The 24,541-nt window shown below is 40.7% G+C and overlaps 1 protein-coding gene across 1 annotated transcript in view; it reads left to right on the forward strand.

Moving 5' to 3' along the window:
* The first annotated feature begins 427 nt into the window (after positions 1-427).
* MAP3K3 (mitogen-activated protein kinase kinase kinase 3) overlaps positions 428-24,541 on the forward strand; it is a 60,582-nt gene continuing 36,468 nt past the window's right edge. The window contains exons 1-3 of the mRNA XM_054573000.1: positions 428-737; positions 9,277-9,398; positions 23,726-23,766. Coding sequence (XP_054428975.1) covers positions 734-737; positions 9,277-9,398; positions 23,726-23,766 — 167 coding nt within the window. The 5' untranslated portion in view covers positions 428-733. The remainder of the gene's footprint in view (positions 738-9,276; positions 9,399-23,725; positions 23,767-24,541) is intronic.

Raw genomic sequence — 24,541 nt, forward strand, 5'->3', positions numbered from 1 at the left:
GAGGAGAGCCAGCAAGAGATGCGCAGAGGCGGGTGATCCGAGCCCTCTACATGATTGGCTAGTAGCGGAGTGAACCGGGTGCTGTTTTGATGATTGGCAGGCGGTAGATAGCCCTCGGAAACCGCCTTGGCTTCGCCCATTGGCATCCTACGAAAGTAGGCGGGATTGGTTCATCGTGTGGTGCTAATGATTAGCTGGCGGCTGAGAGGGTGTTGGGGAGGGAGCGTTGGGAGGGGGGACGAGTGGTGGCGGGGGGGAGGGGGCAGAGGCTTCCTCCTTGTTATTGGCTGGTGAAGTGAGCGGGGGTGGTACGAAGGTCCCGCGACTGCCTGGGATTGGCGAGCTCTGGGGTGAATGACAGGCAAGGGGGCGAGCTGCGCGACCAGCGGTTTGTTTTTCGGAGCGTTCCTGAGGTGGAGAACGGTGGCCCGACGGAGGAACTGCGGGACTGAGGGACTGGCTGGCGGGAGGGCCGAGCGGCGCCGCCGAGGCCAGGCTGGGCCGAACCGAGGAGCGCCGGGGATGTAGCGGGCCACTCTGCCCATGCCACAGCGCCCGGCCGCGGCCGGAGCCGGAGCCGGAGCCTGGGGAGGTGGCGGGGGGCCCGAGCGCAGCCCGCGCCCCCCGCGCGGAGCCAGGCCCGCTGCAGTCCTCGCCGCTCGGGCCCCCGGCATGCAGCCCCGGCTGCGGAGGTGACACTCGGGCCCAAGCAGCCGCCGCCGCCATCGCCACCATGGGTGAGTGTCGCCACCGCCCCGGCCTGTGCCCGCGCTACTTCGCGTCGCCCCGCCCCGGGATGAGGGGAGGAGGACCCTGGGCCGCCGCCTGACAGGCATGGACAGCCCGCCCGGCCGGGGCTACGAACCGGCGGAGCCTGCCCGCCCGGCTCGCGGCTTCACAGTCCAGGCGGGGATTCTGGTTCCCCTGGGCCACCGGGGCGGGCCCGTCTGGCAAAACCCATTCGGCAGCCTCCATTCGGGCCGCGCGGCTGGCGCATCCCAAGGACACGGCGGCGGGATTGGGGGCCCGTGTTCGGCGGGGCAGCCCGCTCTGGCGTGAGCGAGCCGGACCGCGAGCTCGAGGGTGGGGGAGCGAGAGCGCAGTGTGGGGCCCGGGCTGGAGGCCGGTGCAGGCCCAGCTGCTGTTGTGTCTTTTCCTTGATTTGCTTTTTTTTCCTGCCTGTGTCATTTCCTTCCCTTTGCTCACACAGGCCGGCCTGTGAGAGAGTTCCCGGGGTTTGCTCTTGAGCCCTGTGCGCGCCCCAGCGCTGGGGGGAGGGCGTGCGGGGAGATAGGCTGGGAGGTGATTAAAACGGCAATCACTGTTATCGACAGCGCGGTTGAGAAATGCGAGCTGAACTCAGATTGCTGGAGGTTGGGAATTGGTCGGAGGCTGCCAGTTATAATTCACGTCCTACTTTTTGAAAAATCCGATTGCAGCGTTCTGCATCATTATTTTTATCTTGCCATATCCCTAGACTTATATAACTTTTGAGAGGAGCATTCGCTACTCAAAAGAAAATCATGAAACCATTTCCTTTTTATCGATATTTGCAATTTCTGTTGTGAAGATGTAATCAAAGAAAAGGTTTAAATGTCTTCCACACGCAGCATTTGAACCGAATTCCATTTCATGTCCTTTTTTATAACTTAGCAAATGATCATTGGACTAGATTTAGAAGCAGATAACATTTAAGAGGTACTTTGCTTGTCTTACTCGATCAGTTATTGGAATACTGTTGTGTGCAATCGCAAGTTTTGGAAAGTTTTGATATTGTCCTACATAATCAAGGAGTAAACTTCAGTGAAAGAATCCTTTGCAAAGCCATTCATTGCATCTGTGAAGTGCTCCATTTGGAGGGAACATTAATGTTTGCTTTGCCCTATACCAGCAAGGTCAAGTCATTTTTGTAGGAGGTTAAGTGTATGCTGTGTCACATTGGGCAAATACTCTTTTGCGGCCTATCTTTGCACTCTGACTTTGAATGAATTGCCTTGTTGTAGTCCAGGCTGCCCCTCATACAGTAAAGGATGGATTGGTTCATTTGCTAGGCTTACCGTTCCCTTCCCATGCTTTACTTCGTAAGTGCTTCGAAAGTCTCTTGTGACAAGCAGAAAAGGAATCCAGTAAGGCCTGGTATTTAAATACATAATTCAACAATTACTTACTGAGTATTTACTGTAAATGCGGCATATAGTTCTTGTCCTTCTTGGGCTTCAAACATTTATCTTGTGTTCTCAAATTTGATGATTAAACTAAATCTTTGAACTAATTTGTGAACCTATATTTGTGATAGTCTTCCTAGTAAGTCTTTCCTCTTTGTCCTATGGGGGCAATCTTAAGTCCCAGAGGGGAATGTGAAATACTTAAGGGTGTGCAGACCTCCCACTCCCCACTTACTTGACTGCTAAACCAGTAAGATTGCCCAGATGTCTTGGCTACTTTTCATTGTCTAACATGAAAATAGATGTCAGCCCGTTTTCACATTTCAAATCATTTTCAAAAATTTAGTTTGTAAGACTATGGAGGGGCAGTGATGGGGAGGAAAGGAACTATGTAGGTGGAGCCTAGATCCCCAAAGAAAAAAAGAGAAAAGTGAAGAGATTGAGAAGTATGGATTGCTGTTTACAAAATAGTCATGGGGATGTAAAGTACAGCATAGGAAATATAGCTAATAATATTGTAATAACTATGTATGGTGGCAGGTGGGTACTGGAAATATCAGGGGGAGCACTTTGTCAAGTATATAATTGTCTAACCACTATGCTGCACACCTGAAACTAATACAAAATAATATTGAATGTAAACTGTAATTGAAAAAAATTAAAAGATTTTAATTCATTTATTTAAAAACTTTTATTTATTTACTTTTAGAGAGGGGGAAGGGAGGGAGAGAGGGAGAGAAACATCATTGTGCAAGAGATACATGGATTGGTTGCCTCTTGCTTGCCCCCCACCTGGGGACCTGGCCCACAACCCAGACAATGTGCTGTAACTGGGAATTGAACCAGCAACCTTTCAGTTCGTAGTCCAGTGCTCAGTCCACTGAGCCACACCAGCCAGGGCTAAAAGATTTTTTAAAAGAAAAAAGGACTAGGATCACAGTGTCTTCTCATTTGTCCCAGTGTCGGTTTTACATGAAAAAGCTGAGACTGTGAGGAGGGAATTAATTTGCCTAGTGGCTACAGTAGTTCAGGCTAGGTTGTTTGAGAACCATTGCCTGGCTTTCTTCAGCACTTTCTCCTCGTACCATTCTCTTTCCTTTTGGCAGGTGACCTTGACTTGCAGAGCTAATGCTGAATTCTTTCAGGACCTGGCTCTTTAATTTGCTTTGTATAATGTTTAGCAAGGGGGGACGGACGGACGGGGACACACACACACACACACACACACACACACTCTCTCTCTCTCTCTCTCTCTCTCACACTCTCTCTCTCTCACACTCTCTCTCTCTCTCTCTCTCTCTCTCTCTCTCTCTCTCTCTCATACTAGTTTCCATTTTGGTGATATTAATGATGAAAATTCAGATTCCCAGACTGGTTAGTTTGCTTTAGTTGCTATAGTTATAAATAAACTCAAGAGTTGATAAGAGACATAAATTTATTAATATTTTCATTATACTCATTAAACTGAGGCACAATGAGGAAAGGACTAAAGCTGATTTGAGTCCCTGCAGGTTCTTTGGCTAATAGTCATATTTTCCTGAGCTGTTCCCAGCCCCAGACTCAGGCCTGCTTGACAACTTGGGTTGCTAATAAAAACATGTCAAATTTTTTTTATTGGCTGTTAGCCCCAGTAAATTTCTAGTGGAAACTACACTTATCCCTGTATTTCCTGTAAATAGTAGGAAACTTTTTTTTTTTTTTTTGGCTTTCATACTATGTGGTTATTTTAAAAACTGAGATTGACTGGTAATTTTTTCTTGGTTGTGCTAGAATTCTCTCCTACTTTTAGTAATTATAATGGCAAATGCTGTTAATAACACATTTGGACTTTTTATAAATACAGTCTGAAATTTAGTGGGAAGTATTACTGAATAATATGTAACAGCTTGGAAACATTACAGGAACTATAGTAAACCTAGTCTAGGATTAAGTATGGTGCAGTCCTGGTTTAATAACTCAGTTTGAAGTCAGAATCAATGTGATTTATAGACACCTTGTATGTCTACGGCTCCCAGGCTATTGGAAGCTCCCAGTTAGACCAGTCTCAATTTAGTTTGCTAGAATCTGACCACCTGAGTATCCTCTGAATGTTTTCATAGAAACTGGGAGCATCTTATAATGAATCAATATGGCAGTGTTGCAACTAGATTTCTGATATTTTAAAAAATGACAGCTGGATTTTAAAACTGAATTTTAGGCATTTGTAAAAAAGTAACTATCTGTCTAACTGAATATTACTTAGGGGAATACACAGAGGACAAGAAACAGCTTTCTTGGTTCTGTGTAAGCTAGCCATTTATTCTTTGTCCATTTACTGAATGTATTTTATGTGTCAGATGAAATGTTAGGCCCTGTACCTGAATTTATCCTGTCCTTAAGAAGTTACAGTTAGTCCTGACCAGTGTGGCTCAGTGGGTTGGGCAGTGTCCTGCAAAGCAGGAACTCATTAGTTGGATTCCTCATCAGGGGACATGCCTGGGTTTTGTCGCTTGTTGAGAGTGTTTGAGAGGCAATCTATCAATGTTTCTCTCCCTCTCTTTCTCTCTCCGTTACCCTCTCTCTGAAAATGGATAAATAAAACCTTTCTTTCTTTTTTTTTAAGGTTATTTATTTATTTAGTTTTAGACAGAGGGGAGGGGAGGGAGAAAAAGAGGGAGAGAAACATCAATGTATGGTTGCCTTTTGCACGTCCTCCAGTGGGGACCTGGTCTGCACCCCAGGCTTGTGCCCTGACTGGAAATCAACCGGTGACCGTTTGGTTCGCAGGCTGGCACTCAATCCACTGAGCCAGACTAGCCAGGGCAATAAATAAAATCTTTATAAAAATAATTTTTAACAAAGAAAGCAGCTTTCTTTGTTAAAAAAAAAAAAGTTATAGTTAAGGTGAACCAGAAACATGTAAACAAGTGCAATGAGGTTTTGTAGGTTGTACTTTGTCGAAACTGGAAAGATACACAGAAGCGGGGGAGCAATTCTGTAGTTTTGGGATTGACATACATAATCCTGTAGTCAGACCCTTATGTTGATTTCATTAAAGGTTAAAATATAGTGGTGGTATATGGATTCTTATGATGAAGTAGTGGCTTACTTTGTAATGTGTATTTTTAAATTTTGAACCATCAACGAATACGGAAAGGCTCTTATATCCCAGAAACAGAAAAATAAACACCAGAATTGACTTTAAGATCTAGCAAAAGTTCAGCCATGTCCTCAAAGAAAAAATATTTCTTGTGAATTGAGGATCAGTTTTTTTTGCTTACACTTACTATAAAATGATGTTTGCCCAGGTATGGACAGGGTGGAGGCAGTGGGAGCATGTGAAATATGTAGAGTAAGATAATAAAGTCTGACTCAGAGAGAGTGTGAAGCTCAGGATTTCCCAGGTTAGTACTGTGATCAGACAATCTGGCACAGTAGGGTAAAGCTTTGGCAAGATGAAGAAATAACACTGTTAGTTAAGTGAAAACAAATATTTAAATATTACCTTGGAGATTTGTACACAGTATATGGAAAAGAGAGAGTGTCTGACATAGTAAACAGACATCATAAAGGACAACAGTGTTTACTGAAGGGCATGGTACTTCTGAAAACCTTTCTGGGTTTTTAGCCAAGGGGATTCATAAGTGAGAGTGCCTTAAGACCCTGCTTTTAGGTGGAGAAATATATCTGGGTCTGGAAGGGTGACTTCGTGATGGAGCTAAAGAGAGAGGAGTGTGTTGCCTGGCAGCCCCCCATACCATAGGTCATGGTATCTGGAGAAGTACATGCTACTGGATAATTAAGGATAGCTGTCTCTGTGAGATGGCTTAAGAGCTTCCATTTTTTAAGCCTGAACTCTAATCCTTGTTTCATAGATTCCTTCTTTTCTATTTTCTATGAATACTACTCCCCTCTAGATTCTTAATCTCTAGAATTAACTTCTTTCTGCTTCTTCCTGGTAGCTTTTAAGTGTGTCAGACCACCCTCATCCTCAGGAAATCTTTTCAAAATTATAGCACACTGTTACCCCTACCTCAGCTTGTTCACATGTTAAGTTCACAAATGAATGAATGGTTGATTTCCACTACTTTTAATCCCCAGCTTCTTGATTCCCTTTAAAATTTTGTTACTGTCTCTACGACTCTTCTGGACCTTCCTAGCCTATATTTGCCACTGCCCTTCTTTGCTCTTGGCTTCTGTGGTGTCATTATTATTATTTTTTCCCCACTCTTTTTAAAGTATTCTTTGCTAGAATACCTTCTTCCTACTCTACTCTGTAAGGATTACAATTCATTGACGGCCAGTCTCTTCTTCCCCTCTACATTTCAGTTGCTTTTCATGTCCTTTCTCCTCCTCAGTTCATTTTTTGAATTCTCCTGGATAGCTGGAACGACTTGTTTTCCTGAAAAAATCTTTATTCTGTTAATAATTAGGTAAAATCTATACTACTCTTGCTACTCATGCTGTAAAAATTTTTTTGTACACTTGTGTGTTTATATATTCTGGTTTGTATACTATCTAATTCATTATCTTTGTATAACCTCATATTTGTGTGCTGTTTATCCTTTTACACCTAGAGTTTAAATACCTTGAAGACCTTTCAAAAGTAATGTATACTACATGATAGGTACTCAGTAAATGGTTATTGTTAATGATTAATAAAAGTTCAGGAATAAAATTAATTGTTAGGGTAAATTAAGCGGCATTCAATCTTTTCCCATTGACTTTTTTTCCATCGATGACAATAATAGCCAGCATTTTTTTAGCATTACTAAATGTGAGGTAACATGAGGAGTAATTTGTAAAACAGTTTTTTCTTTTAACTCTCATGGCAGCTCTGTGAAGTGATACTTTATTTTCTCCATCTTACAGATGAGGAAATTGAGGTTTAGGGAGAATAAGTGGTTTGTTCAAGGCCTCCTTAAACACAGCCTTTTCTGACTCCAAAGTTCATTAACTGACTGCTGTACTGTAAGAAAGCTGCTATTTGTTTTCTAAAGTTTTGTTTGTTTTTAATTTTTAAGGAATCCCATGCAGGAGTGCTGATAATTCAGTTAAAATCTCAATCCAGGAAGAAATGTTTAAAAGAGACACTTGATTTACTTCCTGTCTTTATCCATGTTCTCAGTTAGAAGTATCAGTTTAAAAACCTGTCTGCCTCTAGCAGTATATTTGACTTTGGCACAAAATCAGATTCTGTAACCCTGTTTCCCTGTGTCAGTTATCCTGAATTTGAAGAGATAGTGCCAAACCATTTCTCTAGTGTATTCTCAGTGCTGGAACTACCAAACAAGTTTATCCATTAAGTAATGCCAGGAATTGGTTACCTTCCTGGAAACAGAATTTGTCAACCTGATAAACCAGCTCTTAAAATAGCATCATCTTACACAGAACTAGAAATGGCTTCTGAAGTCTACTTGACATGGATTTCACTTAAAAGCATGTGTGTGTGTCTTTGTGTGTGTATTTATGTCCATCTTGGTTCAATACCTGAGCTGAGACCACTGAAATTCTCAATTCTGGGGGTGGTTACCTTGATATGGAAAACTCCATGCATTGTGCTATTGGGAATATTGCTGAATGCCCCTAAAAAACACCTACCTCGTCGTAATCCTCCTTATATTGATTACAGTTTACAGTTACAGTTGGCCCAATAATTTCACACATATTTAATTATATAAGCCTATATATAATACGTATGCCAAACTTTCTAGCTTAGATGTTATTCTCTATTTTTTAAACCTTGGTTGGGATTTTATTCTCTAGGTTTTAAACTTTGGAAGGTTAAAATACAAAGCAAACAAATCAATGCTGAAACAGTTCCCTTTCTTTAAGGAGCCTATAAAAATTGTTAGAAAATATAAAATAATTGATGGGATATATGTGTTTTAATTTTGACAAATGTCTTTCTGTAAATACCAACTTCTTCCTCATTTATTACCCCATTTACCTCATTCTTTTGATACAGCTGTATCACTCATGCATACTTTTGAAAACATGTATAGTTTGAAGTGGAATAAGATGGGAAGCTACTCTTACTGGTGTTTTTTCTTGCAAGTAAAATCTAATTTTATTTTTCTGAGTAGGCAAAAACCTCATTTTACCTCCTGCAGTTACTTCATGCTGTTCTTTCCTTTCCACAGGGTATTAGAATATTTTCAAGGGACAAAGACAGAGGGCAAAAGATAGACAGTCTCTTTGGATGGGATCTTTTGTTCTTGATTCTTTTAAGGTGTGTCCCAAGACTTCAAATGACCACTTGTCACCAAAGCAAGTATAACAACTCATCCTTCATGTTCCTTTCCAGATCAACAGATTTATTTATTTTCAACTCTCAGATGCCATTTGAGTGGGTCAGGACCTCTCGAAGGACCAGGGAGAATTTTGCAAAACATGGAATTGGGCTGGTTTGGGCTCTGCGTTTTGGCAGTTGTCTTCAGTGCCTGAGATCCCAAATACTTAATGCTATTTCATGAAAAGGAGATTAAAAGTAATGCCTGTAAAACAGAGGCAATGCATTGTTTGGTCCATTAGGAAAGAAAAACAATAGGACTGCCTTTTGACTTCCCTGCGGGAAGCAGAAGGCCTATAAAGTTGGAGGAGAGCATTCAAAGGCTAGACTTGTAAGACAACTTCTTTTCAAAGCAGCTACCTGAGGAGTCCTTATTTGGTACCTTTAAAAATGTGCTCTCCTGTATATACTTTAAGAATAAGTCTGTGACTAACTCTGTTCCATAATCAGCCCTCCATGAATTCATCTTTTCACTCAGTACCCTATTACATTGTGCTGTGTTGCTTTTCCGTTCACTCCAACTTTTCACCTGTTTTTCCTGGTTGAGTTTCTATGGTGCTGGAAGAATTGCTCTGTTTGAACACCTCTGTTGTCCCCAGTGAATAGGTAAATATTGCTGCCAGAGGTCTGATTGGAGAACTGTTAAGAATTTATTAAAATTCAAACTACCATAGTCTGACCTTAGTTATCTACCTTTTAAAGACATCAAATGTGTGTAATTATAGCTACGGGGTCTGTCATTTTACCTGGGCAGAACTTCCTGATTAGTCATATATTTGTAAAAGAACTTTGCTGATCTGTACTAAAGTATCTTAACGCATGAGCTGTCTTTCATTGTAGACGAACAGGAGGCATTGAACTCGATCATGAAGGATCTGGTGGCCCTCCAGATGAGCCGACGTCCCCGGGTACCTGGATATGAGACCATGAAGAACAAAGACACGGGTCACCCAAATAGGCAGGTGTGTGTGGGTTTGGCAAACCTAATAATATTTTGTGGGGAGGGGTTTTCAAATAGGAATATTTGAGAAGCCAAAAATATATACTTTATTAAGTGATGTATCTCACTTACCACTTAAAAGATTGTGGAAAGAAGCATGATCTGGAGTTCCAAAACCTTGTGCATCTAACTTTGTATATTGGGTTTCATCTGTGGAAAATAAGAATAAATCCTTTGTTTATTGTGGGGCAGTATTCATATAACTTTTCTTTTACTGATTATTTGTCCAGTATTTTATCCAGATTTATGATACCTAACTCATAAGGCTTTTAACTACCTCACAGTATATACTTATAAAAATTTAATTAATTTTAGTATTAGCTTATATAAAATATAATTAGGAAGGGAAATTTATTTAATAAAATGTCATATGATATACAGGGTCCAGCAGAAATAATGCCTGCTTGAGTGTGGTTGGTAGGATAATAATATGGGTGTAATAATTTATAGTTTTAATTTGAACATTTCACCTAAAGTGTCATATGGTGTGCTTGAGTATGATATTGTTATTTTACAGAATTACATGCTTATGATTTTGTAATAAAAGATTTTGTAATAAAAAAGGGACATTATTTGTGCTGGACCGTGTATTCTAAAGGTAATAATGAGTGATTTTATTATTGTTGTTTACAGTTGTTTCCCTTTGTTAATTCGTATAGTGAGAGTGCCTGTTTCATTGAGAGTTGTGGGGTTCTTGAGGAGAATAGTTGTTATTTTTGTTAACATTTAAACTTACATGCTGAGAACCTCTCACCTGCAGTGTCATTTACCTCCCTGTTTCCTGCGTACTTTGGCCTTCAGAAAGGAGTGAATGATGGGGAGTTTCTTCCCCTAATGGGTATCTAGCACCATATCAGATGGTGGTGTTTGGTGTGTTTGATGAAAACTTGTTTATGACATCCTCCCTTGTGGTTCTCTTTGTTGTCAGCTAACCTCTCTCCTCATTTGCACATTGTCTACAAATTATTCAGAAGTACTCGTGGCTCCTAGAGAAAATGTAAGGCCCTAGAACTTTTTCTGTCTGAGGTCTGGTAGACGTAGCCACCTAGAGTATTTCTTGCCTTTAGGGAAACTGGGGATCCTGAGTCCTTTTGTTTCATGGTAACAGAAGGATTAGTTTCAAAAGCTCCTTATATTTTTGTGGTTACCTTACAGAACTGGGAGAACAACAGAATAGGGCCCATTCTTGTACTATTTTCATACATTATTCTGTCTAATTGTGTGGGTTCTCCCTTGCTGCAATTCATTGCTATTCAAAGCTACTTTTGGAAGGAGCATTTTACCAGAAATGAGTCCCCTCCCCCAGGCTTGAGCCTAATGACCTCACTTTCCTTCCTGTCTTCCTATGTGCAGTGTGCTTGCTAACTCTGCTCTAGTCAGTTGATCTTTCTCCAAACAGGACTACTAGCCTGGACATCAGTTCATAGGTGAAAAGGAGAAGCTTTCTTTCTTCTTTGCATTAAAAAAATATATTTTATTTATTTATTTATTTATTTTTTAGAGAGAGAGGGAGAGAGGGAGAGAAACATTAGTTAGTTGCTGCAATGCAGGCGTGCATGTACCCTGACTGGTAATTGAACCCACAACCCTTCACTTTGCAGCATGACACCCAATCCACTGAGCCATGCCAGTCAGGGCAAGAAGCTTTCTTCAACTGGAAGACCCAAAGGGACCAGGCTGGAAAAAGGAGGGGTAGAGTGGTCCCTACTTGATCCTTGAGGGGTGTTTATCTTGTAGGAATCCTTCTGCTTAGAGCCTAAAAGTCATTATAGAAAAGTCTTGATCTTTTATTGTCCCTACTGCTGTTATTGGAATATAGTCAGTGGTTATGAAAGTAGAAGGCTAGGAAAAAGATTGGCTACTCGTTAGGAAGTAATCTTAGCAAGAGATACTGGCTATTTGGGTCCATATTTACTTGAATATCATCAAACTCTTTCTTTTACATAGAGGATGCAAACTATTAACCTCAGGTTTTTATTTTTAAAGAAAAAAAGCAACAGCAGCAGCTCAGCCCTTTTGAACAGCCCCACAGTAACAACAAGCTTTATGTGCAGGGGCCAGTGAGAAAGAGAAATTTTGGGTAAGGAACCAAATTACCTGTTAAAGTTAGAATATGCTTTTAAATCTGATACTAGTGCTAGAAGAGTATGAAGTTCATTTCCCAGACAAGTCGTTTTAGTGGATTGGTAGGGAACACTGGTTACTCATTACCTATGTGCTATGCTTCTAGTCATCATTTCTCACAACAATATTATTCATAAGCAGACTCAATCAGTGCTATCCAGTAAAATTTCTGTAATGATAAAAATGTTCTATGTTTGTGCTGCCAGTGTAGTAGCCACTGCCACATACAGCTAATGAGCAACTGTATTTTAATTTTTATTTGATTTTAATTATTCAAAATGTAAATAGCCACATGTTGCTAATGGCTATTGTTTTGGACAGCACAAGTTTATATACTATATAAAGAATGGCTGATTTGTTGGGTAAGACATTCAGTACATGCTTGGAGATGTTTAGTGATTCTTTGACACCTTCATTTCTTACACAGGTCATCATAAGCTTTGTGAAGCTGTGAAACAAACATGGCTGTTTAGAAATTGAAGCTCAAAGTTTTATGCTAACATTGGGTAAAGGGGCAGTGATAGTTTTTTCCCTTATATAAAGTCAAAGTTTTGGAATGGTCGCTCCTGAGAAGTGTAGCAGATGTTCGACTTCTGACCAAGAGAAGTATTCTTCAGCAAAATCCTGAAAGCAGAAAGAGGGAGGAAGTCTCAATGAATGTATTTCTAGGAAGGACGGAATGAGATGGGTGTGTGGTGGGGGGACCTCTGGGGAGAAAGGTGTTCACAGCTTAGTGTAATGAAAAGAACCGACCTGTTTGGGCTGGTGTGGCTCAGTGGATTGAATGCTGACCTGCTAACTGAAAGGTTGCTGGTTCAGATCCTGGTCAGAACACATGCCTAGGTTGCGGTCCCCCCTTCTCTTTCTCTCCCTCTTCCCTTCTGTCTGAAAATCCTCCCTTCCCTTCCTCTGAAAATAAATAAGTAAAATCTTTAAAAAAGGGGGGGAAGTGGGGAGGAGTGACCTAAGATCCTGGAGACAATTAATATGTTAACATAGGACTTTACAATTTGCAGAGTAAATTCACATTGCTATTCTTGTTTTTGTTCACTTGGGCCTGGGGTAGAGTTAAAATTTTTCACCATTACCACATTTTCTGCCAGAAGGTTCATGCTTAGAAGAGAGGAATGAAAGAATAAAACTTAATTTCAGTGGCTAAGAGATGTCAGATTGGACTAAATATGCAAATTGTGGAGTCCCAGTTGAAAGTAACCAAGTACTTTGGCCAACAGGAAAGGTTATTTATTCAGGGGAACGATGGTACTGGCAGGGACAAATAGCACTTCATTGTGAAAATGGCAGTGTTGGCTACAGGCAGAGCTCAGGCTGGCATAGCTCCATCGGGTTCAAGCTTGGTATACCAAGGAAAGCTGGAGGAGCTATGGGTTCATTGACAGAATTGTTTGGGGGCTGAGGCCTGGAAGAGATAGAAAACTTAATATCTCTGCTTGGCAGGACTTTAGACATTCACTTCCCTAAATAAATAAGCTAGTGACTCGTTGAAAAAGAGAATGTTTGGAGAACAACTAAGCATCTGAGCAGCTATGGAAGTACATAGGCAGTAAGGTGCTCAACTATGAGCTATTTGCTAGAAGGTAGGATCTGTGTTCTTTGTATTCTCATTTCTGTACATTAGGTCCCTGAAAGCCTACATTGGTTAGAGCTGGCTGGACATTCTTAGATGTATTGCACATCCTAAGTATGCTGGGGCCTGTGGATTGTTTCGTAGGTGGTGATGTGCAGCGTCCCTTTAGCAGTCACCAACTCACAGTGCTTTATAACCAACAGGTGCTAGCTATTTCTCTGTGAGGTCGACAGGTTAGTTTAGTGAAAAGATTACTGGTCAGAAGCCATTAACATAGGATTTTACAATTAACAGAGGGCTTTCCACAACAGTCAGTAACAGTGACAACAATAAGCTTGTGTATAATACTCTAAAGTTTACAAAATGATTACATATTATTGAGTAGAGCCAGGAAGCAAACTCAGATCTTCTGACTTACTCCTGGACACAGTAACTTTACTGTCTGAATCTGATAGTCTTTATAAACCTCAGTATTTCCATCTGAAATACAGAGATAATAATACCCACTGTGTCTACCTCTTATAGCTGTTTTAAGATCATGGACAGATAGTAGAGCATTTTATACGTTGAACAAATGTACAAATATAAAGTGGTAATGATTACATCACATCTGTTTTGTTTTGGTATTGTGAGTGTGAGCTCTAGTGAAAGCTGCTAACCGGAATTACGCATACTGTCATGGAATTGAAAGGGTTAAGGTTCTCTATCTTTATTAGATTGTCATTACTGTCTGATGGCTCTTTGCAAACTTCCGAAACTATCCTCATTTCTGAAATTCCCAGTGGAGGAAGAAATAGACTACTTATTTCAGTGGATTCTTGTTTCCCTCAGATCTTATCAGAATGGTAGGTAGAGGCTTGAACAGAGCCCAGGGTCTTGGTCTCATTCTCCAAATGTTTACCAGTTGATGCTTCTGAATGGGAAAGTTGCTTTCTTTATAACAGGCAAAGCAGGGCAGGTCTCTTGGTTATCAGTTCTAGAGGAGAATTTTAAGAATTGTTCCCCCAGCAGGGCCAGTGATTTAATAGACTACCTTTTATTGTAGACCTGGTTCTTCAGGACTTCCTTTGTCTTTCAAAGGTTCTTGATAAGATAGGCTAGCTAGTTTGAAAATAAAACAGAGCAATATATAAACCTCATATTCTATTTTGTAAGAAGCTGCTTTATAATGTCTTCCACTGATATCTTAGAACTTTTATGTGCCATACTTATAAGTTAAATGATTTTTGGTGCCCGTTTCTTTTTCTTCTCATTTATTTATTATCTTTGGCAAAATAAGGACTTCAGTGCCAAAGATGTGGGAGCCATCAAAAGGATATAGCAAATACAGGGAGAGAGAATACTACAGAATCAGAGAGAGGGCACCAGACCTGATGGCTGGCTGAGGCCTTTGCCAGGTCAAATTAGTTGACAGACCTTTGTTTAACAAGCACTGTTTGATTTTTTTTATATTCTTGGGGACCCTCTTGGGTTACATGTTCAGTTGCTGAGTTCAGATTTTGAGAGGACCATTTCTGCATAAGTTTACTGTCTCTGTTGGTTACTCTTACTGTCCCTACTGAGTTCCCAAATATGTAGCTCACCTTCGAGGCCTGCACTGTTCTTCTCCTGGGTGTGACTCTCACTCTTCCTTTCATCAGATTGGCTGTAGTGGCCAGGGGATTTGGACCTTCTAGATAATGAGTTTTTATACTGGGACTTTTTTCTCAGGAGCTGTGGCATCTCTCTATTCAGTTCAACATGTATCTGTAGTTAAGTTTCTTAGATATGCAAAAGAAATATAAGTTCTGTTCACTGTACCCTAGGAAGCATGCAGTCTTATTGGGAAATGAGAAATTCATGAAAAAAAGAAACTAAGGTAGAATATGACTATGCCTAAAAATATGGTACAGATAGTAAGTGCTATAGGAAGCCTTGGGCCAAGGAGTTAATGGAGTCATTTCTGGAAGAGGTGGCACTTGAACTAGGCTGTAAAAGTTTAGTTAGGTGGCAAGGAAGAAGAGTGGCATTCCAAGATGGGAAAGTGAATGATTAAAGGTGTAGGGGAAGGGATGAATGTGCATATTTCAGGAAATATGGTGGACATCGACTTTTGTAGAAAGAAGGTTCCTGAGCAATATATAAACCTCATATTCTATTTTGTAAGAAGCTGCTTTATAATGTCTTCCACTGATATCTTACATCTGACAATGTAAGATGGTTAGATAAACTGAATGAGCTTAAATTTCAGAGGGCTTTGAATGATAACTGAGAATTTAGACTTTATTCCATAAGGTCATGGGGATCACTGTTTACTTTTTGAATAAGGAAGGGACGTGGTGAAAGCAGTGGTTAAGATGATTGAAATTGTAGAGGAATGTAAACTGTGTTGGAAGGGGATTGCCAAGGAGTACAGAGTTGCTTTTGGAAACCAGGATTGAGAGAAAAAGGGGCTCAATGAGAGTGATGATGGAGAGAATGGGTAAGAGTCTTATACCAGAGGCCTTTGAAGGGAGAATTGGAACTTGCTGTCTGTCTGTAAGAAGAGGAAAGAAAGGAAAGAATCAAGCAGAACTCAGAGGTTTGAGCCTGTAGCTAAGAGAGCACTGGTACCAAGATTAGAAATAGCAACACTAAGAAGGGAGACTAGTTAAGGAGGGTAATGGATGTAGACACATATGGCTAGGTTAAGTTTGCTATTACAGTGAAAAATTCAGATTGTGTACCTATATGTGCATGTGATGTTTGCACGTCCACAGTCCCGTAATCTTCAGTTTTGAAATCCCAAAAGTACTGCAAACTGAAAGGCTTTTTTTTTTTGGTAATTGTGTCAGGCTCATTTGGCACTAAAACTTGGTCTGAATGAACACAGGGCTGTTTGTAGTCTTTATTCCATTTATTGTGACTATTCACACTTTTCATTACAAAAAATAGCTGTGATGTGTTAACAGATGAACCCTAAATCTTAGTGACATAACATAGTACATCCAGTACAGAGAAGGGGAGGATAGAATTCCCCATAGTCACTTAGGGACCCAAATTGAGGTTGGCTCACTGATCTGGAACATGTGGGTGCCAGGGAAGAGAGTCGAGAAACTCAATTCTGTTCCCAGCTATTAGTCAGAAATAGTCGCAAAGCCCAAAACTTAACTTCAAGAGAGGCTAAGCACCCTGGCCGGTATGGCTCAGTTGGTTGCAGTGTTGTCCTGTAATGGAAAGGCTGTGGGTTTAATTCCCAGTCAGGGCACACACCTAGGTTGCAGGTTTCATCCCCCAATCTGGGTGCATGTGGGAAGCAGCTAATTAATGCTTCTTTCTCACATGGATGGATCTCTCTGTCCCTTCCTCTCTTTCTAAAAGCAGTGAAAAAATGCCCTTGGGTGAGGACTTAAAAAGAAGAGAGACAGACCAAGAGAGAGGCTAAGCAATGCAGAGGAGTAGAGTGCATGAGATACTGTGAGCATTCTGCCTCTGCCTTGGGAGTGTTGTCGCAGATACCTCCTCCTAGGGGCAGTTGTCACATAGACACAGAATATGTACCATACTACCTCTCTAAATCCAAAAGTGCATTCTGAAACACTTTTGGCCCCAACAGTTTTGGCTAAAGGATAAATCTATATTATTATTTATTCAGCACTTATGGATGCATTAGGTACTGTTCTCATACCTTTATCAATTATTTCATTTAATTCTTTTGATAACTCCATGAGATAGATACTATAACTATTCTTACTTTACAAATGAGGGAACTGAATCACAGAGAGGTTAGTAACAAATGCAGGGTTACATAGCTAAGAGGTTGTATAGACAGGGTTTGAAGTCATACATTTTGACTCTAGCACTGCATTCTTAACAAAAACATATCTGCCTCAGATACATGGCAGACAAATGCGGGTGTGTTTTTTTGTTTGTTTGTTTGTTTTGTTTTTTAGATTTTATTTATTTATTTTTAGAGAGATGGGAAGGGAGGAGAGAAAGAGAGGGAGAGAAACATCGATGTGTGAGAGAAACATTTGTTGGCTGCCTCTCACATGCCCCCAACCAGGGGACATGGCCAGAGACCCAGGACTGTGCCCTGACCGGGAATCAAACTAATGACTCTTTGGTTTGCAGGCCAGCACTCAATCCATTGAGCCACGTGAGCCAGGGCAAGACAGATGAAGTTTTGCTTGAGAGATTAGGGCAGAACATAGAGATTTGGGAATCTTTTATTTATAGGTTACCTGACTTTTTATTCCTACTAGGGGAAGATGTGAGAAGGCGGGGAGAAATGCAGAGGCCAAAAGTTCAAAGGACAGGTTGCATGCAGGGAGAGGCATAGAGAGGGCATGAGGAAGAGGAACCAGCAAAGAAGCAGAAGTGGCTAGACTGGCAGCAGGTTCCCTGAGCTAGAATAGAGTCACAGAGGCAGGAAAGATGAAAGTTCATGAAAAAGGACTTGACAAGTTTGAAATGCCTCAGAGAAGCAAGGAGAGTAGTTGGCAGGAAGGAATTGAATTAAGTTATCTTTATCTTAATGTTTCTTATCCATGGCTTATTCTTGTCAGTCTGATGGGAAACTCAAGTTTAGGAATTTGGCAGACTTGGGCACACTCTGTGGTACATGGAAACTGGTCATGGGCCTGCATCCTGTTCTGAAAGGCTGTCACCACATCAGAGAAGGGATTCAGAGTGCTAGGCTTCTTTGCTTACCCAACTTACTTATTATCACAGGCTTGGTTAGTCTTTGAGTGCAAGTGATTTGTGGTTTGAGGCAAAAGTTTAATTCCCTTTCCAACTAAAAGCACTAATTTCTGACTAATAGAATAGTGCTTAGATTATGGCCCATTATGAATGAATCTGGTTCCCTTGGTCCCACTAAGGGACTGAGGGGATTAATTTTAAATAAATAAATAAATATAAATATAAATTAGTGGCACTTCTCATTCCCCTTCCTTTTAGCCTCCAGCACCCACTCATCTACTTTTTCTATAAATTTGCCAGTTCTGAAAATTTAATATAAATTGAGTTATATAATACTGCATAGGGTCCGGCAGAAGTAACGCGTACTTGAGGATGGTTGGTAGGGTAATAATATGGGTGTAATAAATTACAGTTTTAATTTTAACATTTCCTCTAAAATGTCATATGGTGTGCTTGAGTTGTGATATTGTTATGTTACAGAATTACATGCTTATGATTTTGTAATAAAACAGGGGCGTTATTTGTGCCGGACCCTGTATTATTATATAAAAATAAATATATTATGTGTACATTTTTTTAAAATCCTCACCCAAGGTGGGGTATAGAGAGAGGGAGAAAGAAACATCAGTTGGTTGCCTCCCTTATGCACCCTGACCGTGGATTGAATCCGCAGCCTAGGTACATGCCTGACTAGAAATCAAACATACAACCTTTTGTTGCACAGGACAATGCTCCAGTCTACTGAGCCACCCAGCCAGGGCCTGAGGGGATTCCTTTATAGTTGCATCTAAATATATTATCCCAGTTTAAAAATGAAAGCTACTGTTATGCATTTATTATTCCTATAAAATGTTAGATAAAAATCAACAGTAAAAAAAATGTAAGGACATGTGGATAACCTATGGATTTTGATTAATACATCAGTATTGGTTAACTAGTTATAACAAAAACAATTGTTCCCATACTAATAAAACATGTTAATAATAGGGGAAACAATGGGGGGGGGTGTATATTGGTACTTTCTATCGTTCAATTTTTCTGTGAATCTAAAACTGTTCTAAAAATAGAATCTATTGACTTCTGGCCAAGGTGGAAGCATAGGTAGATAAACTTTGTCTTTTCGCACAACCAAAAGAAGGACAAAAACAAATTTAAAACAAAAGTAACCAGAACTACCAGAAAATTGAACTGTATGGAAGTCCAAAGACCAAGGAGCTAAAGAAGAAACATTGGTTTAGATTGGTAGGAGGGGCAGAGAGGATGCGGGATATGGTGGCGGTGGAGGGCCAGGTGGGCCAGGAGGCAGCTGGCGGACCGAGTAGTCCCACATTTTCATGCGGATAAGCTGTGAGGAACAGCGGGGGAGCGAGACAGACCGTGCAATTTGGGGTTCCAGTACGGGAAAAGAAAACCTCAAAACCTCTGGCGGTAAAAACCTGTGGGGGTTGCCCTGGCAGGAAAACTCCCAGACTCACAGGAGAGTCCGTTGGTGAGACCCACGAGGTCCTAGAACGTATACAAACCCACGCACCTGCGAATCAGCACTAGAAGGACCTTATCTGCTTGTGGGTAGCAGGGAAGGTGACTGAAAGCCAGCCGGCCGAGAGCCAAGCGAGCAGCATTGTTCCCTCTCAGACTCGTTTCTGTCATAGTGTCACAACACAGTGACCTGGGTTGCCCCGCCCTGGCAAATACCTAAGGCTCTGCCCCTCCCAATGTAACAGGTGTGCTGAGACAAAGAAATATGGCCCAAATGAAAGAACGGATCAAAGCTCCAAATACAGAACTAAGCAATGAACAGATAGCCAACCTATCTACAGTTTAAAATACTGGTAATCTGGATACTCACTGAATTGGTTGAGTATGGTCACAAAGTGGAGGGAAAAGTGAAGGCTACTCAGAGTGAAATAAATAAAAATATACAGAGAACCAACAGTAAAAGGAAGAAAACAGGGACTCAGATCAGTGATTGGGAGCAGAAGGAAGAGATGAACATTCAACCAGAACAGAATGAAGAAATAAGAATTCAAAAAAGTGAGGAGAGACTTAATAACCTCTGGGACAACTTTTCATTCAATTTATGATTCTGGCACCGAATCATAGGGGTGCCAGAAGGACAGGAAGAAGAGCAAGAAATTGAAAACTTACTTGAAAAAATAATGAAGGAAAACCTCTCCAATCTGGCCAAGGAAATAGACTTCCAGGAGATCAGGAAGCTCGGAGAGCCCCAAAGAAGTTGGACCCAAGGAAGCACACACGAAGGCACATCATAATTACATTATCCAAGATTAAAGATAAAGGAGAGGATCTTAAAAGCAACGAGAGAAAAGGAGACAGTTACCTACAAAGGAGTTCCCACAAGGTTATCAGCTGAGTTCTCAAAAGAAACCTTTTAGGCAAGAAGGGCCTAGCAAGAAGCATTCAAAGTCATGAAAGACAAGGACCTACATCCAAGATTACTGTATCCAGCAAAGCTGTTATTTAGAATGGAAGGGCAGATAAAGTGTTTCCAGATAAGGTCAAGTTAAAGGAGTTCATCATCACCCAGCCCTTATTATAGGAAATGTTAAAAAGGGACTTATCTAAGAAAAAGAAGATCAAAACTATGAACAGTAAAATGACAACAAACTCACAAGTATCAACAACTGAACCTAAAAAAACAAAAATCCAAAACAAATTAAGCAAACAGCTAGAACAGGAACAGAATCATAAAAATGGAGATCAGAGGGGAGGGAGAAGAGTTGGGGGGGAAGGTACAGGGAATAAGAAGCATAAATAGCAGGTACAAAATAGACGGGGAGGTTAAGAATAGTATAGGAAATGGAGAAGCCTAAAGAACTTATATGTATGACCCATGGACATGAACTAAAGGGGTGGCGGGAATACTGGTGGGAGCGTGGGGTTCAGGGTGGAGAGGAATAAAGGGGAGGAAAAAAATGGGACAACTGTAATAGCATAATCAACAAAATATAAAAAAATAGAATCTATTAATAAAAATAATGATAATTAGACAGTGCACCAAGGTGTCCTGGGCTGTGAGCAGGAGGAAGTGGAAGAATATGGTGACCTACTTGCAGGGACAGACGGTTGCAAACTGTGGTGAGCACTTGGGCTACTCCAGAGCCACCTGTGGAACTAGAGATAGGAGGAAGTTGGAGATGGCGTGTCAGAGTGTGGCGATATGTCTCAGGCACCAAGCTTTGGAAGGCTCTTACCTTCATAACTACTTAGCATTTCAGGGGAGGGAAAAAAAGAAGGCAGTGAAAAAAAAAACTGCTGTCATTGATGTAAACCTTGAATCTATATGATAAGTTCCTCTACATCAGCACTTTCTCACCTTTCTGCTACACACACCCCCTCACCTAGAATGTACACCAGGAGCGATGCACTGCCTTTCCCAGCTACCTCCTCCATCTCCATCCACTCACAGCGTTAGCCACAGCCCCCTGCCTCGCTTGTACTCTATGCTCCATAGCTTGTTGCATGACTGGTACTAGTCTCCTGGTTCTGACTCCATTAGCATCCTAGATATAGGGAGCTTTGCATCTCCAGGAGTTCCAAAAAAGTAATGTCACAAAAGATCCTTTGATAGTTCTTTTTTTCAGTGCTCTGAGTGAAGCCCTGCACCTGTGACTAAAATAAACCTCTTTTGCCTGTGCAGTGCTTAACTTGTAGCACATTATGGTAGTTAAGAGGTAGCTTCCTTAGGTCAAATCCTAGTTTTTCTTTTATAAGCTACATGACCTTAAGGGAACTTTTCAAACCTCATTGTAACTCAGTTTCTTCTGTAAAATATGGATGATAATAATGGTACCTGTTGTGAGGATTAATTTAATTGCTGTATATAACATGCTTAGAACAAGTCTCAGTACATAGTATATGCTCAATAAATGTTAACTGTTGTCATGTTATTCATGGATAAAATGGATCATATATCATATTAAGGGATAAGAGGGCTATATCAGGGCTGTATTTTGAGGTCCTGTCACATTACAGACCTGTTTTTCGGGGTAGCTTTGGTCTCCGATGTTTAGTAGGTGACCTTTTCAGGGCCATTAAGCTCTTTGATTCTCAGTTTCTTTGTCTTTAAGGTAATGGGTTAGAGGATGGTAAACATATTTTAATTTAGTGAGTCTCAAGGTGTGGTCTAGAGACCTCTAGGAGGTTCCCAAGACCCTTTTAGGAGTCCATGAGGTCTAAACTATTTTCATAATATGAAGATGTTATTTGCCCTTTTTACCTTCATTCTCTCAAGAATGTACAGTGAAGTTTTCCACATGATACATGATTATGTGTTATCACAACATATTGAAAGCAGAAGTTGATTTAAGAATCCATCTGTCTCCTATTAAGCCATACATTGAAAAGATTTGTATTTTCTCACTAAACTTTTAAAAAATACATAATTTTTTTATTTAAAATTTTTTTTAGATTTTATTTATTTATTTTTTAGAGAGATGGGAAGGGAGGGAGAAAGAGAAGGAGAGAAACATCGATGTGTGAGAGAAGGTTGCCTCTTGCATGCTCCAAATGGGAACCTGGCCTGCAACCCAGGCATGTGCCCTGACGGGGAATTGAACTGGTGACTTTTAGGTTTGCAGGCTGGCACTCAGTCCACTGAGCCACACCTGCCAGGGCCGAATAGGTGTTTTTTAATTAAGAATGTATTTATCTTAATGTGTAATAGTTTTTAATTTTTAAATGAAATTAAAATTTTCCCAATTTCTAATATAGCAAATATTAGACATAATTTATATAAACAAAAGCTCTTTGGGGTCCTCAATAATTTTTAGAGTGTAAATTAGAACCACAGGTCCAGTTCAGTGGACTGGGAGAGAATTCTAGGCCTCAGTCTCTTGGGAAAAGGAAGTCCTGATGCACCGATTCTACCTTTCGAACTCTCTTCCTTTTCTGTCTGCTCTGCGTTCCTTATCTTCAAATACTCTGAAACCCTCTCCTTTCTTCCAAGCCACAGTTTATTAATGTATCTTTTTCAATATGATTTTCATTCACTGATTATGAACTCTTTTTCTTCTCCATCTGTTATTTGTTGATTTCCTGACAATCTTACCTTTCTTTTTCCTCTGTACCTGTTTTTTCTTCTGTCATATCTCTTTTCCTGTCACTTTTAGCTTTCACAAGTTGTTTGCCCTTTACTTCTTTTTATTTATGATATTTACACTCAGCTCTGTCCTCCAGTTAATCCATTTAACAAATATTATTAAGCACAATTATATATCATTCCCTTTGATTTTTACCAGGTTACAGAAACAAGATAGACATGATCCCTGTCCTCCAGAGCTTATAGGCTGCCTGTGATGGTGATTTAGGGTAAAGCTGGGGTCAGTTATAATTTAACCAGGGTCCCATTTTACCTCCACTGGGCATAGGCTTGAGAAGATCACAGAAATCAATAGGAGCTGCTGCACCCATTTATTACATGTCTATTATGTGTCAGGTATTTTACTTACATTATCTTTAGTTCTCATAGCAACTCTGCAAATTAGATATGTTTAGCCCCACTCTACAGATGGAAAAGCTGAGACTCATAGAAGATAAGTAACTTGCTTGTGGTCATATTGCTAAGGAAGTGTCAGTACTAAGATTTCTTTTTCTGTTCAGTCACACCAGCCAAGAAGGAATGATATCCTGGGCAGGAAGTTATATAGAGGGATGAAATGCCAGAGCCTAGCAACTAAGCTAGGACAACCACCTAAGGATCTTGTCCCAAGAGCTCTGTTGCCCTGAGGTTAGAATTGGAAGGCCACAACTCACTGGAAAGGAATGCCTATGGGAAAGAGAAACTGGAGCAGGATATCAGGGGTGTTCACTTAATGTTACTATAGGACTGCCTGTGGCTTACCTGGGAGTAACACATGCCGGAGAACCGACTAACCTGTCTATCATTTCTTTGGCAGAGTGACGTCAGAATCAAGTTTGAGCACAACGGGGAGAGGCGGTAAGTCTGCTTTCTGATAAGTGGTTGTGTCCCAGGAGTGATTTACCCTGGGGTCACTGGCTGGGCAATGGAGTTGTTTGGGCATAAAGAGGAAAGTTCTACCCTTCACTGGGTCTACCAATTGAACCTCGTTTCTCATCTGTATGGAAGCCATTTCAACTGCTGATGTTTTTATTCTTCTGCTCTTATTCTGCTACTATGGGCTCTGCGAGTTTGCTAGGGGAAGAAGTCAGGACTCCAGCCCTACTCAGAGTCAGGGCTTTCAGACACACTGACAATGTACCACCAGTGGACATTAGAGGGAGTTCAGGGTTCTCCTGTGATGTGCCATTCCCATCTCTGGTAGAATAGCCCTGGTTTTGTCTACATAAGGGGGCCAGGTTGGTGAATTTTAAATTTCTTTATAATGTCCCTTGGTCATGGGAAGAAGCTTCATAAAGTCCATCAGATGTGAAACATTTCAGATCATTTGAGAACATAGAAAGAGGGAGTTTTTCAAGTCTATATTTTGTATTTTAACTTGTTAGGGAAGTGAAAATAATATTACAAAACCCTGATGTCCTTTTCTCCATTGTCAGTATTAGTGTTGTTTTTTTAAAATTCAAAGTGATGTTCTTAGTGGAGAAAAATATGATTCCACTTAATTTCTCAAGTTATTCAAGGAAAAACTTCTAAAAACCGTAGAGAACTCTGATCATGGGATATTTGGAACCCTGTGTGTGCATGCATGCAACACTTATGTGCGTAAGTGTGCCTTTCATATCTGTTTTCCCAC

The sequence above is a fragment of the Pteronotus mesoamericanus genome, unplaced genomic scaffold (genome assembly GCF_021234165.1).
Source record: "Pteronotus mesoamericanus isolate MK-2021 breed Mesoamerican mustached bat unplaced genomic scaffold, CSHL_Meso_final contig_246, whole genome shotgun sequence".
Classification (NCBI taxonomy): Eukaryota; Metazoa; Chordata; class Mammalia; order Chiroptera; family Mormoopidae; genus Pteronotus; species Pteronotus mesoamericanus.